This window comes from Aristolochia californica, unplaced genomic scaffold (genome assembly GCF_029961685.1).
Source record: "Aristolochia californica isolate CCGP_79_NKW_82.1479 unplaced genomic scaffold, dmAriCali1.0.hap1 SCAF_4, whole genome shotgun sequence".
Classification (NCBI taxonomy): Eukaryota; Viridiplantae; Streptophyta; class Magnoliopsida; order Piperales; family Aristolochiaceae; genus Aristolochia; species Aristolochia californica.
Genome location: NW_027182103.1, coordinates 8914694 through 8934692, shown reverse-complemented (window position 1 = coordinate 8934692; position 19999 = coordinate 8914694). Strand labels below are relative to the sequence as shown.

At 37.0% G+C, this 19999-nt stretch overlaps 1 protein-coding gene across 2 annotated transcripts; it reads right to left on the bottom strand.

Annotated features, from left to right (window-relative positions):
• Positions 1-2385: 2385 nt before the first annotated feature.
• On the bottom strand, positions 2386-12335 carry LOC137962685 (uncharacterized). Of its 2 annotated transcripts, XM_068809698.1 has the most exons (19): positions 11497-12335; positions 11246-11416; positions 10519-10629; positions 10327-10383; positions 9642-9718; positions 9450-9549; positions 8986-9059; positions 8505-8617; positions 8284-8387; positions 7350-7403; positions 7195-7250; positions 7071-7109; positions 6606-6747; positions 5128-5312; positions 4846-4913; positions 4673-4745; positions 4434-4495; positions 3054-4281; positions 2386-2946 (listed from the first exon to the last, which is right to left on the bottom strand). In XM_068809698.1, the coding sequence occupies exons 2-19, from the start codon at positions 11324-11326 to the stop codon at positions 2688-2690; spliced, it is 2883 nt and encodes a 960-aa protein (XP_068665799.1). In that variant the 5' UTR covers positions 11327-11416; positions 11497-12335; the 3' UTR covers positions 2386-2687. The 2 variants fall into 2 exon arrangements, with proteins under 2 accessions (XP_068665799.1, XP_068665798.1); XM_068809697.1 differs by having other exon boundaries at positions 11246-12335.
• Positions 12336-19999: the final 7664 nt, after the last annotated feature.

Genomic DNA, 19999 nt, shown 5'->3' with positions numbered 1-19999 from the left:
TAACTTTAAGAGATGGAGAGCATGGTTGAGAATAAGACAGATTTGAATGTACAATGCCTATTGTCAAATAATGGGGGATAATACATAGACAGTGATTTCAAACGATACTGTGCTAATAATGGAATCAAGATGAAAAAGACCAATCCTAAAAAACCTCAACAAAATGGTGTGCCTGAGAGAATTAACAGAACTTTTGGTCTGAGGCTATTAACATTGCTGCCTATTTGATCAACAAAGGTCCTTTAACACCAGAAGAGGTTTGGAGCGGCAAAGAGGTAAACCTTTATTTCTTGAAGTGAATCAGGGGTGGTTCCTACGTCAACTGGACATTAAAAACCCTTTCTTATATGGTGATCTGAAAGAAGAGGTATATATAGAGCAACCTCTAGGATATGTTGTTCAAGGGGAGACACATAAAGTATGTAAACTTAAAAAAGAGATTAATGGGCTGAAGCCAAGTCCATGTGGTTGGTTTGAAAAATTTAGCCAGGTTGTGGTATCTATGGGGTTCTCGAAGAGTCATTGTGATCACTACTTGTTTGTGATGAAGGGATCTTCTGAAATTGTGGTGCTTTTAGTTTATGTAGAGGACATTATATTATTTGGGAGCGATATTTCAGGTATAGAAGAACAAGTCTAATTTGTTTGCACATTTTCAAACTAAAGACTTGAGACTATTGAAATACATTTTGGACATTAAAATGGTGAAAAGTAAAAAAGGCGTTGTAATGACACAACGTAAGTATGTCATAAATATGCTTCAAAAGTATGGTTTGTTGGGAGCCAAGCCATCTGACACCCTAATGGAAGTGGGACATAATCTCCATGATGAGCAAAGGGATGAATTAAATGATAGAACACAATATCGAAGTTACTGAGAAAGTTAATTTATGCAACAGTTACTACACATGACATTTCTTTTGCAATAAGTGTAGTGAGCCAGTTTATGGAACGTTCTCAGAAAGTATACTTAGAAGTTGTACAAAGAATTTTGAAATATTTGAAAGGAACACCAAGAAAAATGTCTTTTCTTTAGACCTAACAATCATATGAAGATAGAGACTTTCTCTGATGCAGACTATATGGGGTTCAAACTGGATGGAAAATCAGCCTCTGGATATTATGACTTGCTAGGAGAAGAAATTTGGTTTGTTTGAGAAGTAAAAAATAGAATGTTGCAGCCCAATCTAATGCAGAAGCCAAATACAAAGCGATGGCTCACACAGTGAGCAAGTTTATGTGGGTTAAGTCAATCCCATGAGAGTTGGGTTTCAACTAAGATGAGCTGATGAGCATGTTTTGTAATAATTGGGTTGCAATCTTTATTGCAAGTAACCCAGTTTTCCATGAGAGGACTAAACATATAGAAGTAGATTGCTACTTCTTCTGATATGTGGCGATGAAAAAGAAGGTAATGACTCCGTTTGTTCGGTCTGGAGATTAGTTGGGAGATGTCTTCACCAAAGCCCTTGGCAAGTGAGAATTTATAGCGTTCCATTCCAGCTTAAGGGAGTATTAGAAAATATATCCATAGGTATTTTGATCATTTTACCACTTTAATGGTTAATTTTGTTTATGTAACTCTGTTCTACATGTTAAATTATATCAGTGGTTAAATTTTTATATACATAAGATGTGTAGTTAGGGAGATATAAAGAGATTAATATTTATTAACTATATAGGGCTATTTTTGTATTTTTTAACTCAAAACACCTATTTAAGAAGCCTAAGAATTCATGCATAAGTTCCCAACGAAGCCTTTCAGGCTCTTAAAAAAATATTTCTTCTCCATTCTCCTTTTTCTCTCAACTTTCTCATCTTCCTTGACCCAACTCTGGATTTAACAAAACCAATATTAAATGTCAAACAAGCATGAAACGCTGACCCCCTTAGATGCTCCATCTAAATTCAAGAAAAGTGAAAAAAAAAAAAACAAATTTGTACATAATTAATCTTTTGGAAGAATATGTTAATTAAACTGCTTGCACTTGCAAATAACCAACAGAATAAATGCAATAAAATTCGAAGCAGAAGAAAATTCATTAAGATAATATGCCAGAATTTAAAGTGCCCCAAACTGAATAATCAAGAAGGGGTAACTAAGTTTGCAATCTAACAATTCAAACAGAGTCATCAACTAAAAATAAAATATATGCATTAGTCATTAATTACCAGTAGAAGCAGACAAATAATAAAGAAAAGACAAAAGGTATTTGAAAACAATAAGCAAACCTAAAACTTCACAAACCTTTCTAGCCGATGCCAATATTTAGAGCTGCTTCTTCATCATCACCTTGAATGGCCTTAATGAAAAAATACACTTCACAATTGTTAGGAAAGACTCTTCTGACTCTTGTTTATTGCCCCTTATCCTAGACATTTAGGTTAGACTAAGAATATCACTTCTTTAAAATAATCTTAAAATTCATGGTATTATAAAGTCATACTTAAGAAAAAAGGTGCAATTTGTTACACCTTGCATTTGTTTTTTACTAGTATAAAATAATTACAAAAAATACAGATTCTACTCTTGCTCACTTGTACACCCACCTTTATTTGCTGCCAATTGAAGGAAATTTCGTGCACTTTCCGTGCACAAGGAACCTATTCCAGGCGATAGTAAAGGGGATTCACTGTTTTATAGGGCCAATTTACTGCTAAAAGAGCTCCTCTTATTCCTGTATTAATCAGCAATCACAGTGGAAGACGGAATTCCCCAAACACCTGCACTTTACTGATATCTTCCTCGCACCACTCTCCTTCGGAGTTCTTATGTCGTTGGTACATGAATAATTTCTGTCCGTCATGTTTACCTTGGGGGCCTCCAGAATTGCTTTTGGCAGCGACAGAGCCCACTGCATCGCCCAAATTGAAAGAGGGCGCATATATATCAGGGAACGATAATGGCCATCTACCGTCCATCCTTCTGGTGTCTGGAACCAGTACCTACAGCAACAAAATATAATTCTGGTTATTTCGCACATGAATTCAAGCTAGTTATATACTCAAAAACATATTCACGAAAACATGCTTGTAACAAATTTACTACTCACCCAAATCCTTCATCTGACCACCCTGCAGTGAAAATACCTTTGGCAGTTGCAAACGCCTGGTGCTCCATTCCTGACAGAAGCATAGTGGCAGCTACACCATAAGTAACACCAGTCCAGATTTCACGCGACTGCATACAACAATCGTCAACCTTACCATTAGGAGTCATCCCATTTACTGCTCCCATCCTACCCCCTTTCACTTTCATCACATTAAATTCAAATATCTTCTGAAGAGCTCTCCTTATTTTACTTTCATCGAAGAGAGAAGGCAAGCCGGCAGAAGCAGTGTACCATTGTCCAGCCAACTGATCTGCTTGAATAGATTTACTGTTGCCACTAGTCCCACTGTCATAGTTGAAATATGACCCGTTCCACAGTTTAGCTTCAAAAACTGCTTTGCCTTTTTGAAATTTGCTCCTGCACCACTCAGCAAAAGACTTGTCACCAAGACGGTGTGCCATAGCAGCTGCAGCTTGCAATGCTGCAAGCCATAAGCACCCACAATAAGCACTTATACCATGAACAGTCCAAGCATCATATGTTTGGTCAGGAAAGCCATCATTTTCAATGAGCCCGTCTCCATCTCGGTCGAACTGCTCCATATACTCCATTGCAGCACGAACTGCTGGCCAAACCTCAGCCCCAAAGGACATGTCTCCTGTGGCAGCAAAATCTCTGTAGATTTGAAGCACAAACTTAGGATTCAGGTCTTTCCATTGGCTTGTGTCATGTATGTTGTAGGCATTCATTTCACTCCAGGGGTCATGTGTTCCCAAATCATGAGGAACCGCACCTTTAGCCTTCCGAATTCCCCAGTTTCCCTCTGCTAAAAACTTGACTTTCCGCCTGTCCTCACATAAGACTGCTTTTGCAAAATCCTTTTGAATGCTTAGCTCAAGCTTTGGAAACAAAGCAAGAAGTGCAAAAGAGGCATAGAAGTGTACATCATAAGTACACCACATGATGTACTCGATACCTTCTAAATACAAAAATTTGCCCACATTGTCAATATCATCTTCTGGTTTCCTTAGGGTGCATATTTTTTCACGGTCAGTCAAAGAATTACAACTAGATAAAGATTTTTCAGCAATGTTTTCATCATCATCCTTCAGTCTATTCGTTGTGGTAACATGTTTTATAAAAGCACCTGACTCAATATTTACTTGACCTACAGTTTTATCCATGACTCCATTTGCCACTTTTGTAGACTCATCATCCGCTGAGGGATCTGCAAAAGAACTAATCAATAAAGCTGTTTTAAATCCACTAAAAACATTGACATTTACAGAGTTAAGCAATAAAAGTGGGTTTACTTGATTGCAAATGACAGGCATCAACTAGGAGTGCGCAGAAGTGAAGAAACATGAAAAAAAAAAATACCAGTCCAAACGGTCCCTCCAGCAACTAGAAAATAAAGCTCATTGAACAAAGTGAATTTGTACCTGCACTCCAAGAAAAGGGAGCTTTAGCTGCACAAAATATTGACTCTTAAAACTTTGGATGAGACTTTTATGTTTGTGTGCACGACATTTCAGTTCACATATTACTTAGCATAGTCTTAAATGTCATAAGATGGCACTCGAAAGGGAGCATCCAATCTAACTCTCATCATACAATACCATTCTGGAAGCCTGTCATCTCCAAGAATTGGATTTTGCCACTTCTCAATCTCTTCCTCCCACCACTTATAATCTGAAAAGGTTATCACAGAGATTAGATTGATAATCAAGATATGAAACATGCATAGCATCCTAGAGTACCAACTTAATGATTTGATTTCAATAACACATACTTATTAGAGCATCATGTGCCAAATTGACAGCTGACATTTCTGAAGATCCATAGTATTTCGTGTACCTCCTGCAATTTCATCAAATAATGAGATAGCATGCTTTGTTAAAGTCATATTTTGCAACCAAAAATAATTACATGTAAAGTCCATAACAAAGTTTCTCTTGTATTGAGCAATCATTAATTGTAAAGTTCCAACTGTTAAGGAAATAAGACAAATCCCAAACTGATCATTTTGTTGTGGTTATGGACAGAATCAGTCCACAGTCATCTTGATAGATACCTGGGGTAAGAGCTTCCTTTCATAAATTTTACTTTTGGTGACGACCATGCTATAGAAAATGCAACAGTGCACCTTCCATGAGGTTCTAGCCAAGCAGAAGCAGAAACTGCTGCACAGAGCGTTTCTCCGCGTGATGATGGCATGCTGCGACCTTGATCAAAATTTTCTCTGTCGAATTGTCCATCCTTCAGAAGTTAAAGATATATTAGAAACCATAAAAAAGAAATTAAAGACAACCATCGGAATTTTAAAATAAAATTAAAAAAAAAAGTGTTCCTGTGTCCTAAAAACAGAATAATTAGGGATCTTTTGTGACTAAAAAGATAGTAATACACTTCTGAGCTTAAGGGTCCTTCACATGGTGTTCTTTTGAAGAAAAAAAAACTATAACACTCGTATCAAAGCGCCTCAAAACCAACTCAGATCATCCCATAAAGGTTGTATCAGAGGATATAAAAGAATTACTCCAATCAGAGGATACATATTCACGTAAAGAATAACATTGCTTAAAAGATCATGATTTACTCATGAATTCGCATTATATGATATTAATTATGTCAATCCTTTAAAATTTAAATTACAGATAGTCAATATTTACTTCTGGACCTTGGATGATTTAATTGGAGACGAATTAAAGGGTGGTAGCAGTATACATCACTTCAATGCATCAGTCAAATGATATCAACACTGTATTGTAGACTTGCTCATTGCACATAGTAAGAGATAATTTAGCAACTGCATATGATTGTTACAGAAAGTACATAATGGAAATCTTCCCCATAAATTATACATAACAGTGTCATATAAGATTTTATTAAGTTGGAAAAAGTACATAAAATGGACAGTTTCAAACATTAGACCAGCTAATGTGAGGCAAAAGCCTGATACACAGACAAACTCAGATGAATCAGCCAAAAACGATGCTACTAGTATATCGGCTGATACAGGAGAGTATATCAGCTGATACACCCAATACGAATCAGTTTTTGAGGTCTCCGACACAGGCAACCCTGGACATACCATCTAACTCATGTTTCCTAGATAGCTTCAGGGTCCAGAAATATTTTAGACTCCCAGCTTCATTTTCTAAACCCAAACTTCTGTATGAGTAAGCCATGTTTCATGTCAACTCCAAAAAACCTCATTATTCATAAATGAATCAAACAAAAAAATTAAAATTCCAAATTTGCTAAAAAATGATTTACCAAAGTTAACAGATACTTGGCTCTCCAGTGAACCTGAATCTGGACGACCTTAGGTAAGGCATGGTGCACAATGGCTTAATTATTCATCAGGAGTACACTAAGGTTAACAAGGCTTTCATTATGCAAAGGAGTTCGCTCAGGCTGGAAAGTATTAAGTACATGAACAGTCAAAAGTATTGATGGAAGGGATTCGAAAAGCATTAGGTTTCTAAAAGTTGTTGAACCTAGTGGATATCACTGAACGCATCAAAATGCAAGTAAGAAACAACTAACCTGTGCCATTCTGTCCCACATATCCTTAGCTGTGACACGACTATCTTCAGTGAGACCAAAACATGGTAGGACAGTCACATTTACATTCTGAGTCTCACATGCTGCAATTGCAAATGTGACCGGAGGGTTATCTTTTCCTGTCCTGCAATGCATTGATCACACTAAGAAGTGAATGATGCATACAATTTAAACAATAGTTGTAAACATGCAGCTCTGGACATAAAAGGATGGCATCAATCATTAAATGTTCAAAAATCATAGAAAAGATCCTCAGAAAGGTTAACTTTTAAGCCAAGCTTTTAAGTAAGAAAAAATCTACATTATCTTGATAGAAGGGAGATCTGAACATTGTGGAAATCAGTAGGAAATGGAGTACATGGACTTTCCAGGATGTGAGAACAAATAACCTAAGGGAAATCTGCTAACCAACTGTCAAAATAGAGCAATCAAGGGTTTGTGACTTGCTTGTGATGTAGAAGAACACCCGAAACTCCATCTTCCACTCTACAGGAAGAAACATGAGAGTTTGAGTTTCATATATTTCATAAAGAAACTTATTTGACAAACATCCATGTGATAAGATACTAACATGAAAGGCTCATTCGCATGACCTCCTGATAGGTGTGAAATTCCTCCAATTGAATTCTGTATGAATCGCCAAAAGAATGGAAGTTACATATGATTCAACAAATTCATGTGCCATTTACACTACCAGAAGACCTATTAGGAGTCAAATTCACTTACCGCCCAAGTCAGAAGCAAGCTAACTTTTGCCCTTTCTCTTCCAGTGTTGACTAACTGCCACCAAAAAAATTAAAACAAAAATAAGAAAGAAGTTAAAAAAAAAAAGAGACGTCAGTTTACCTAGCAATTATTATTATAGAAGCTAATCTAAACAGGTCACCAAGTCACTATTTTGAAATGTAAACCTATTCATATCATGACTTTAAACTGATAAAAAAATGAGAGCAGTGTCATACCCATGTCAAAATCCCAAATTCCAGATACTAATCCGTGAAAGATGAGAAAGAAACGTGGACATAAAGAACGGAAAGCACAAAATAGTTTGTCAATTGTTTCTTCCTGACCAAAGGATATCTTCCCCAGACTCCATTTTCCAGGAACTAAATCAGACTTTTAAATTGCCCTAAATCTCTGATTAATATGCAACATTAATATTCATGGATTTTTGACAGAAGGGGAACAACTCTCATTTATTATGCATCTAGTTATATACAAGCAACTTCCTTTGTCTCAATTTTGCTTTTCAAAACAAAGCTACCACTTCTTTTCTGTCAGATAAATCTAGCAATTAATAATGGTAAATAATCTGCCATAAACATTTTGGAAAAAAAAAAAGTTGTAACTAGTCTCTCTCCCCAGAGGTCTTCCCTCGTTACCATCTCCTGAATTCATGACTATTTACAGATGTCAACTGATGAACAATACTAGTATCACATTGGTCGTAAGTGAGAAATAACATGCAGATTGAAATAGTGTCCGGTGTTGCTTTTGTAAGGTTTCAACTAAAATACTTGTTTTGTATCTCATATATAATCAACTAATGGTAGTGACATAGTAAAAAATACATATATATTTCACAACGTATACAGCTCACTAAGAAAGAAAGACTAACAAACATAGAAACAACTTAAAACACCAAGTTGAAATGACATACTGTGTACACGAAAACAGCAGCAGGAAGACTGCTTTCCCTATAATTATGTGGTATGAATGGTGATATTTGGCGACATGAAACCTTGAGATCTGGATCTGGTTCGCCTGAGAACATGAGAGGAAGTTTTCAAGTCATCTAAGAGAACGCCCACAACAACATAAGGAGATCAAAACAGAAAATGAAGTCTCCTTTTCGCATAAGATTGGCAAAAACAATAGTACCATCATATATAGTCCATGCTCTGGGGAATAGAGCATGGTATGTTGAATGCTGGCCACTCAAATTCCAGTCCCATGATGTTATATCTTGGTGAATACCTTGATCAGAAAATTTTCTGCAAGAGAAAGAACACATTTTAGAACAAGAAAATCATGACAGTCTAATTTATGATTCCGAAAAAGATTTTGAGCAACATTATGGTCCAACTCAATATGCATGAGCAGCAGTTTCTATGTTTCCACTTCTAATATCATCCGTCCCCCAAAGAATCATGTCAAGTAGACCAATTTATTAAGGAAAAATGTAAACCATATATGAATCAGCAAAGCAAAGATTGATCCAAATAATATGAAGCCTTAATATCAAAGCACACTTATTTTCCCAAAAGCATAAAGCATTTGATGCAAATGAACATTATCAGAAAGAAGTGGTTTAGTTTCAATCCAACCCATGTAAGGTGATCTAGTGAAAGATCCATCATACCCTATTCCTTCATGTTGACCAGGGGCTAAAACTGATGAGAACTTTTTGCTTCCTCCATCTCGAGATATGAAAATCTGCACAATTAAGATCCAAAATGTTGAAGAGGAAGTCACATACTGAACAGAGCAACGAGACTAACTCTCAGAAAAACTAAAAAAAAACAAAAAAAATAGTAACTTGACGCTCAATTTTTCTAAAATGAGATAACCAACAGGAAAGAGTTAATCACAAAAAAAATACAAAATAATAAAAAAAAATCAAATTCTGTTATAAACACATAACACTAGTTTCCCACATCACTTTGCCACTTCTCAAACAAATTCATGGACCGACCTATAATTAAGGATCAACTACATTCACCTCAGTCCAAGAAATAAAAAAGCATACCATAACAAAAATAAGGACTTAATAAATGCTACAACGTATATAATGTAAACACAAGTCAAATGAAGGAACAAACTTACAGAAAATTGATTGGCCATGACTGGAGATGCTTCACATTGGCCAGGTATAATTTGCCAATGCTTGAACTCCCCTCTAAAGCCTCTTGATATGCTACCACTTCTGCACACAAATGAAAAATTCATTTCAATTGTAGTCTAAAATGTCAAAAATTGATTTCCATGACTGTGACATAAATAACTATTGAAACATACCCCATCCCACCAAGGGGTACACCTTGAGAAGCAGAGGGTTTACAACTCTCCCGAGTAAATGGATCAATTGGAGCTTTCTGAAAACAGTAAACTGACTTGAGTAAATTCCCAACACCAAATCCGGACCAATCAATAAAGGTGAAGGATTTGATATATTGAAGAAACTAGCCTATATATTATTAACTGGTTGAGCTTATTTAATCTCTGATTACTTTTGGACACAATATTAAAAATTTATTGTTAAGTTGGGTCCAAGGCCTATCCCAAAATGACTAGCTACCTTAGGAAGCTTCTTTCTCAACTAATAAACTCAAGATATTTGTACTCACTAATCCATGTGGGACTATTCCTAAACACTCCCCCTCACGTGTAGACCCTCTTTTTGTAGCTCTACAAGTAGATAATTTAGGAGTAGGCAGTTTAGGTGTAGGCCCTCTTTTGTGGCTCAACAGGTAAATAGTTTAGGTGCAGGTCCACATATGAGTACCTACTCCGATACCATGTTAAGTTGGGTCCAAAGCTCATCCTAAAATGACTAACCGCCTTAGGAAGCCTCTTTCTCAACTAATAAACTTAAGATATTTGTACTCACTAATCCATGTGAGACTATTCCTTAACATTTATATCGAAGAACTAAGCAGACTTGTAACTGGGTCAAATAGACAAAGAGAAGCACAAAACTTACTCTCCCTTGAGATGCTTCCTCCCTAACATACGACCAAAGACGAAGACCTAGACCCATCTGGAACCCAAAATAGAAGTTAGCAATGCAGTAATGTCTAGATTACACAGGACAAAGAAAATCAACAATCAGGAAGACATTTTCGGCGAAGGAACAGATTTTGCTCGTCTACTAAATTAACTACTCAAAGCTTACCATTTTCATTGCCTCCATGAACGTAACACTAAATTCTTTCAGTATATTAGCATGGCCGTTTAGTCGCCTTCTCCATGCCTGTTCTGGTGGTGCAGCAGAGTCAAAGTCCAGCTGCAAAAATGAAACCCAGTTGAGGATTTAGGATTTATGCTTCAATGGCCTGACTAAAAAAAGAGTAGCAACCAGCATTAAAAATAACTTATAATAAAATAGACACAACCATGAGCTTCATACACATTCCAAGCGTTAGAATGAGAATAAATAACACAGTTTGTTTAGTTTCCCACTACAACAACTCAGTTATACACAAACCCTGAGTACAATAAGAGTGGCTTATCAGCCTTCACAACTGAAATCCGAGATAGAATATACTGAAGTACGCATTGGTCAACTGCTTTATAAAGTCCTGCTGCAGAGCCAGCCTGGTCAAACTTCATGAGTAAAGAACCACACCCAAGCCAAAATCACGTGTGATTTTTGCACATAGGGGAAGAAAGTTAAATTTTAAAAACAAATCAACGTGTAGAATTTAGTAAATATATATCTGCAGCAGCACTCTAATAATTAATTAAAACACGAGTCATTTCCCGTATAAAAAAAATATTTAAGAAAGTAACTTATCGAACAACTGTACAAATGATTTGATTTTGAATAAAGAACAAAGTAAGAAAGAACTTCATGGTATAATTTTCAAAGGAGAGATTGAAATTTCTGATAAAGAACTCACTAACTGCAACGTTGCCTTGCTGACATACTCTTCAGGAGGCCATGAATGTTTCCTATAGTGGAAAAGGGTTCCGCTAACCATGTTGAATACTTCAATTTAAAGATCTTAGAACAGTCATATAAAAACCATGCAGATCATTGAGGCCTAGAAATCTCCGAACTTTTCCAAATTCTGGGGAATGAATATCACAAATTAAGACGAAGCACAGATGCAAAAAATACTTCCTCAATGCAAATCATCCGATTTCCTACGTTTTGAAATGATGCAAGTTGATTACGATTCTCAGAGAACTTTCTTGGTCCCTCCAAACCAGAAAATAAGGGATTCAAATCGACCAATTCCTTCTAAAGTGACGAAGTTCCTCCACCAGCAAACAAGGATATACTCCACTTTACGTTGAATCACTTTAAACCAAATAATTTCGGAATCTATTCCCAGCGACCTTCAACAGCAATAAATTCTTGCGGAAGTCGTCTTCCGAAATGCAAGACGGGTCAGTACCCAGAAAACTTATGAGGGACTAAAACTACAAAGTTCGAAGTAACATCTGAGACATCCAAAACTGTCACTATTCAAACTCCGGGCATCACCAGGAGTTCGAAATCACCGAATCACGCGAACCTCCAGAAGTCCAAATTCCTCCAAGAAACCAAATGGAAGTGATTGTTACACACAGGCCGCAGCCAAAAACTCTGGTCCTCTCCCAGCCACCGAACCTTATCGCTCTCCACTCGAATGATCAAAACCACGATATTCAACCTTCAGTACCTAGAAAGACCACAGAAATGAGTCAAAAAATAAGAGATGCGCATATGATGCCCCTCTCAATTCATGTAGTGGAATCCCGGTACTCGTCCAACACTCGAGAGCACGGAAACAGTGACTTATCGAATCCGTTTTGTCTTTCGCATCGACGCTGTCCTGCCTCCTATACAGCTTTAAAGCAATTCCTTCTCTCTAATTGTCATGTGTGCCAATACCGGATTTCGCTTGGTTATTTATAGCAGCAGCGTTCCAATCGTAAGAAAATTCTGCAGTCAAGTTTTCCGCTGCGGTGGTGTGCCTACGCACCCGAAGACTCGAAAACGAATCCAAATTCAAACAAGCAGCTGAAGAAGTTACTACTTATTATAAGCAGGATTCACAGCTTCACATTCACCGCCGCGTTATTCCGGTAAAAACGATAAAATCCGCTTCAAATAGTTGTCGGATCGACTACGGAAAGGCCTATAAATTGCTTCTCACAGTACATGGCATAATTCCCGAGATCGAGAAAAGAGGCGTTTTCCGGTTGTCGTTGTTCGAGAAGAGAAGAATTTACCAATTTGGTCAATTTTTGCGATTTTTCTTCATCTCCGTGGAAGGACTACCTGGAAAAACGGTGCCTAAATTTCAGATAGTTTCAGCCTTTCTGGCGATTGATCGTCTGCGCGTCCTAGAGACTTCGGTGTCCTCAGAGCAGGGCATTATTGTCATTTTGAGCTACGTCTGACTGAAAAGAACGGAAAAACATAAAGCTTAATTAACTGAGAGTAAACTGAAGTACGTTGGCTGGTTTTCAGAAATTACAAGAACACCCTCACGAAATGGGAATTAGGAAGAACACTAATGGATGCCATCAATTTAACATAAATTCTAATAGAATACCGAATTTAACGATAAACAAATCACAAGAACAGAATAGTCAATTACACTTGTCGAAACGCTAATGCTCGAGCGGCAAGGAAGTATCAACTAGAAAGACGACAATGTCCGTTCACTGATTTAATCGCTGCTGTTTTTTGACTAATCTCCCGATGGATGGGACGAAAAATTCATGGTCTTTTTTGAATTTTGACAATTGACAGACAGAAACGAAAGAAAGGGGGCAGGCAGCCCTTCAAGTCCAAGAGAGGAAAATTTGAATTTGATTAGCCTGGAAAGATCTTGATCAGAGGAAGTTTACGGGGAGTTCAAAATGAAATTCAGGGAGGAGAGATTAGTTACAGGAAACAGAAAGAGGGGACGGAGCGAGCCTAAGAGGGCATTTGGACAGGCGACTCGCTGTCCTGGATCTGACATTCCTAAGGAGGAATAAGAGAAATAGTAGAAGGGAGCTTGAAAACCTATTTTGCTTGATAAGGCGGCACCGAGTACAGACGACAAACAAGTTCAAAACAGATTGGATGCCTAGACCTACTACTCCAGTGGGAGACATCGCTTTCTGTCGATCTTAGACTCGATTTGATCGAAACCAAATGCCAAGTGGACTACTATTTGATTTTCTCAGTGGATTTGTTTTATTGGCTTCGTCGACAAGCGTGGAGGCTTTTGACTGTGGTCGCTACTGCTGTGCGAGGATGGATGACGAGGACGGAGGCCCTCGGCAAAGACAAACTGTCGTGCGAAAAAAGAGATTCTTAATAAAGTTGTTAAATCTTTTGACACGACGTAATACATGTAAGACGTCTCAAGATTTTAAAAAATCGGTATGCCACAGTTTTTGCATAATCTATCAATCGTTGTAACCCTTGCGAAAGTGCCATAGTTGGCTTTGTGTGTAGGTTGATTGATTAACATATTGATATCAAGAGTTTGAATGACTCTCCCCAAAGTGTTGTGTTGTGTTGTGTTTTTTTTAATTTTCAACTATGAACTTCTTTAATGTTGTATTTTGGAAAATCAGTAGTATAGACATAATAATTTGATCGGCAAATCTAGAACTCTATTCGATGGTTTTTATTATCGATATTGATCAATGACCAAGATGAAAAAAACTCAATCATTACTTAACTAATAGTCAAAGTCAAAACTTTTGACGATCAAAGTATAGAGATTTTGTCAAGAAGTCGGTCAACAATCAAAATCAAAAAATTTGCCAAGAATTGAATTGATTATTTAGATCAAAACTCAATCAATGGTTAAAATAAAGTTGGTTGCATGAGCCATAACCAAGTTCAAATTAAAGGAGAAGGTTACTAAAGTGCCACCTAAGCACTACCTAAGTGTCACATAAGCAAAGGAGTTGACACATGGTGTCATAGGAAAGCTCCACCCAAGCAAAGAAGATGGTACATAGGTGATATGTGGTGACATAGGAAAGCTTCACATAAGGGAGATAGGTGACATTTTAAAAAAATGAGATGTCAAACTCTTTTGAGAACATGAAGAAGTCTTGCCACATGTCTCTCTCCCCTTGCATCCTTGTGTTGGAAGATGGGCACAAGCCCACACGACCAAAGAAGCCACACACATCCAAGTGTGTAGAAGATGGGTTCAAGCCCACAAACCAAAGAGAAGGCCCACATTGTGGTGGCATGATGGTAAATAAAGAGTCATCTCATGAAGATAACATTGATGTAATTAATTTATGATATATGTTTCTTATTCACTTTTACTAGGGTGAAGGGTATTCTTGTAATATTAGTACTTTTAATATCTATAAATACAACTTAATGGGGAAAGTTTGGACAAGTCCATTACCTTAATCTTCCTCTTCTTTTCTCTAAATTCGTCACTCTTCCTCTTCTACTCCTAGAGCCTTCTCCCCACAACTCTTCTTCTTCTTTTCACCCCTTAATCCTCTTCTACTGTGATTATACATCATGGAAGATAAGAATTTTGTTGATTTGTAGGACTCCGTGAATTTAGCTCATAGAGAAAAAGGGAGACGACATGTTGGGGATAAAGCAAGAGGAAGAAAAGGGTTACGCACTTGTGTCCTAACCCTCCCCCTAAGGCTCAATTTATAGATGAATAAAATTATAATATTATAATAATACCCCTAAAACTTAAATTAATTACATTAGTGTCATCTTTATAAGATGACTCTTTATTTATTATCATGCCATCATGTGTGGGCCTATGAACCTTCTTCTTAGTATGTGGGCTTGAGCCCATCTTCCACCTCTCTTGGATGCGTGAGCCTTCCTTTGTCATATGGGTTTGAGCCCATCTTCTAACACACTTGGACGTGTGGATCTTCCTTGGTCATTTGGGCTTGGGCCCATCTTCCAATATTTATCGTGGGTAATTAACCATCCTGAAATTAAAGATTTATCTATTAGGAATTAAACACCCTAATTCTAAATTAACAAGAACAATAATAATAATCACGGAAGAAAGGAAAACAAGCAAGCATGAGAATGCAAACAAGTTGTATACAGGTTCGCCTCAAGGTGAAACTACGTTTTGTCTTCCCCTGCGGCAGTTCCACTATGATGATGAAATAATTTACAAGAGAAATCATTTCTCTAAACTCTTCGGCCGCTATAGATGATGTTGCTCCGATGATAATATTCTGAGTCATAAAATCCTAACAATGGCACCCCCAAATATAAAGAGAAAATTAGGATAACTGGATTACAAGTATGAAATCCCCAAACTACCCTTAATGAAATAGTAGTCAATATATCATGGATTTGACAGGGGTTCACCCCGCAACCCGCACAGCTGACAGCGGCTAGCCAATACACCCACCTCGCCCATTCTTAACCGCCTCTCACGGGATTCGAACGCGGGACGTGGCTTGCCCAACTCTGATACTATGACTGCGGGTAGCCAATACACCCAAAAGACCGATCTGTTAGGTGCGAAAAGCTACCGCCTACAAGAGTGGACAGAACCACTCTGACAACAACGACCTTACCGTGAAGGTCAATCCACATACCGACTCAGCATAGGGCGTTGAATAGGCTCCATAATTTAACAAAATTTGCCCAGGTTTTAGATTCATCGTGACTTCAAATCAAGGGTGGATTCTTGAATAACTTACAAATATAAATTTTGGATGCACAAGAATTCAATTTGAAATTTTCTAATGAAGAACTACATGCAATGAAAAAAAGGGTCATTTTCTAGTGTATATGTCTTCTCGGAGTTTAATTTTGTTTTCAATTTTAAGGTTGACTTAGTAGTCTATTTTGTATATTATTTTTTATTGTATTTTAAATGTATTTTATTGTCATGCATTTGGGTCATGGATTAGACAATATGGATCCACTTGTAGATTTTTATATTCATTGAATACTTTTCTATTACTTGTTTCCCATTCCATCTCAAACAGTACAAGTGACTCCCTTTTAGGTAAGATCAATCCTTATGTTTTGTTCTTGAACTCTTTGTTTATAATTTAAATGTTTAATTACTTTTTATGTTTCAAACTATGTTGGGAAAGTTTCCCTTATGCTTTGGGAATTGAATGTCAACTCCGAAGTTTTAGTTCCTAGGGTAGTTTGGTCTTCAATCTTCAATAGCTAATTTTTTTTCACAGATGTTTAATCTTGATCATTTATTCTCCCATTTTCTTGAATATTTTGATCACATAAAAATTACCACAACATGTGGAACACAATATTTTTTTCTTGTACTTCTTCTTGTACTTGTCCCCCACAAGTTGGGGATAAAAAGGATATAGAGACCCAACTTAGACAAAATGCAAAGTGGGAGAAGAAAATCACTCCTAGCCGTATAATTATGCTCTATACACCAATTAATATAGTCATAGTCTGAAACACACTCCGTTCAATTTTAAAGGCGAAAAAAACAGCCCAATTATAGGGCTTAACAAAAAGACTACTCACTTTTTAAGGGTAGCTCAAACACAAATCACCTCTTGGGTAAAGAATAAAAGACTTGACTCAAGATGGATGTTGGTCACAGTCCTAAAATTTTTAGGTAGTAGGTCTAGGCATTGCTCTGAAGTGATGAAAACACAAGAAAATAAACTAAAGAAATACTAGTGTAAAACACCTTTAGCTCGAAGAAGGTGACATTGCAACACTCATACTTCCAAACGAATTCTAGAATGTGACCTTTATTTTTTGAAAAACTAGGGGAGACTAATGATAGAACTTAATAAATTTTAACAATTATAACTTTTTTTTTTTGGGGGGGGGGGGGGGAGGTGACTACAATTTTCGGAGTTGGCAATGCGTAAGATACACAACCAAGTAATTAAAACGCAAAACTTGAAGACAACATCGAAGTAGGAGATTTTTGCATATTTTCGGAAGATATGATGTAATTAGGGTGTTATTGATGTAATTACTTTATGTTTTCTATCTCTTCTTCACTGTTACTAAGGTGAAGGGTATAATTGTAATATTATACTTTTTTCATCTATAAATATAATTTGGGGGGGAAGGGGGGGAAGGGGATTGGTACATGTCCGTAACCCCATTCTTCTTCCCTTTCTTCCTCACGTTCTCTTTCCTATCTTCCTTCTCTTCCTTACCCAGGATATAATCTATGGAGTCCTAAAAATCAACATGAAATTAGAACATTGATTTTCAGGACTCATAGCTATGGTGTTTTAGAATTTCAATCTTGCTATCTGCTCGGATTATTATTGTTGCCCATTTCACGTTGCTCTACCAATATTGTGGGTTCTTTAATTTTTTTTATCAGTTTAGACGTTATTGTAAGAGACAGTAAGTGAAGTTTTTTTTTCTTCCAAATCTATGAGTTTTGAAATCTTGTTGTTGTAAAGATTACTGTTGTTGCTGCCACAGCCAACTAGACTTTGAGAATATTTTTTGGAGTCCTACAGTGTTGAAGATCAGGTAGTCGATTCCTTTCCAGTGTTGCCGATGCTTTGAGATTGACTAGGGCATAATTATCCGGTCCAGAATATTGTGCTTTGTGTGATCGTCCAAGTTGGATTGCACTAGAAATAGGGCCCAATAGAATTCAATTATCGTGTCGTATTACTTTGGTCAGAACATGGCCAACGTGCCACTCTTGTTCAGGTTTTTCTTCCCTGGGGGGATGACGGAATGGACTAGACACAACATTGACTCCCACTGGTTCCAGTTGAGGGAGTCGCCAACAAACATCAAACACTTGCCTCTGAGTCAATTGAGCAGCAGCTTGGCTTTGAATTTGGGCAACGATCAGTCTCTTGGTTGCCATTTTTAGTACTGGTATAGAGAGTCATTCCTACCATTTCTCATACCAGTGACTTATGCCATGAGGAACTTGCATTCGTCCTCCCTGTATAGAGGGTGTGTCACATTATCGAAGACCTATTCGTTGTTGAAGAGATTGCACTCATTAGGCACATCAATAGTCTCTTCAATCTCCTTGGCCTTCTCTTCTCCGTCTTGCTGCCATTACTCTGTTTGCTACCATTTCTCTATTCGGTTGACTTGCTCGTCTGTCAGGCTGAAACTTGATCTATATTCCGTAACTTCTGTAACTTGGCTGGATTGTTTGGGAAGTTGTTTTCATCTCCTTCATTGGGTGGTTGTCTCCCTCATTGCCATGAGATGATTCCACTAAGTTATTTGCCATCAATTAGGATTCTATCTCTACTGCTATTCCCGTAATCTTCTTGTACTTTGTGTCTATCGTCTTATTTATGGTAGAGAGTATTCTCTTTAACATAGGATTTTGCGTGACTTGGTACATTGCCAGAATAAAATAAAGAACAGAAGGTGTGTCTAAAAGGGATTCTAAAGAGGGTGTTGATGGCCACAAATACAATTACTGCAAAAGTTATTATTAAAGAACAGAAGAAACAAACCAAGAAGTAGATTGAAATTCAATAAGAAAAAATTAAAGAAAAAACACATCGAGTTTAGAACCTAATTGGCAGAGAGAAACACATCATCTCTATCAATTTACATATTGTCAATTTATTGACCCTACTCTGATACCATGTTGAAATTCTAGAGAAGAGAATAATTCACTAACTCGATTATAACTGAGTATAATGAGTCTCTATTTCTAATAAAGGGAATACACAGAATTAGATTACAAATAAACTACCTATGTCCCAATTATACCCAAAATCTAACTCTTGAAGATAGCCATAGAGTAATTAAACAACTAAATATGAATATAGGACTAAAATAACTAAAACACCTTTTAACTAAGATACTTTTGTGAGACTCTCTTTCGTGAGACTCCCATAAGACTCTATCATATGAATTGTTGGTCTATGAGGTTTCTTTCTATGAAAGTCATGTAACACTCTTGCAACTTGTAATGAAAGATGTAAGGAATTAGATGTCATAATTCCAAACTAACGAGAGCAATAATAATAAACGCAGAAGAAAGAAAAAATAAATACGAGAACAATATAAAAATTCACTCAAAGTGAGACTACGTCCTGTTTTTGGCCACTGCAGTAATCCATTATGAAGATGAAATAGTTTACAAGAGCAATTGCACACACTCATGGGTGTTTTTTCTCTAACCTCTCTCGGGCCACAACTCAAGATACTTCTCCGTGATGATAAAACCTTAATAGTGGCACTCCAAAATATAAAGAAAAAATTAGGGCAATTGCAATACAAGATTGAAATCTCCAAATTGCCCTTAATGAAACAATAGTTAATGTATTCCAGGGCTCTGCCCCCGAACCCTTGTGAGGGGGGCTCGCCACCCCCTTCCAACCCCCATGGCGACCTTACAGTGAAGGTCGATCCGAATACTAAATCGGCGTAAGGCATTGATTAAGCTCCACAACTTAACAAAAGAATCTTGGTAAATATTCTTCATATTGTATGCCTCATAACTTAGATATTCAAATCACTTAAAATTTGAATATCATAATACGTGAACTTCTTCATGGTGTATTTTGTCACCTACATCATCCTTCATATTTATCCTTGTATTCTCCCCCTCAAGTTTGGAGGTACTGGTAGTAATCCTAGCTTGAAAAAAATAAAAATTATAGTAATTATCTCCTCCATCAAGGTGTTCTAGGGATAAACACTCAATTGGACACATACTCACAATTTTTTTTTAAATATGAGTAAAAAAAAAAGT

What these genes read in the sequence shown, in the direction of transcription:
- LOC137962685 (XM_068809697.1), bottom strand. Translation starts at nt 11,326, where the DNA reads ATGGTTAGCGGAACCCTTTTCCACTATAGGAAACATTCATGGCCTCCT. An exon ending in AGGAAGCATCTCAAGGGAGA is followed by an intron (nt 9,719 to 10,326) that starts GTAAGTTTTGTG and finishes TACTGTTTTCAG; the next exon opens with AAAGCTCCAATTGATCCATT. An exon ending in GCTTGCTTCTGACTTGGGCG is followed by an intron (nt 7,251 to 7,349) that starts GTAAGTGAATTT and finishes CGATTCATACAG; the next exon opens with AATTCAATTGGAGGAATTTC.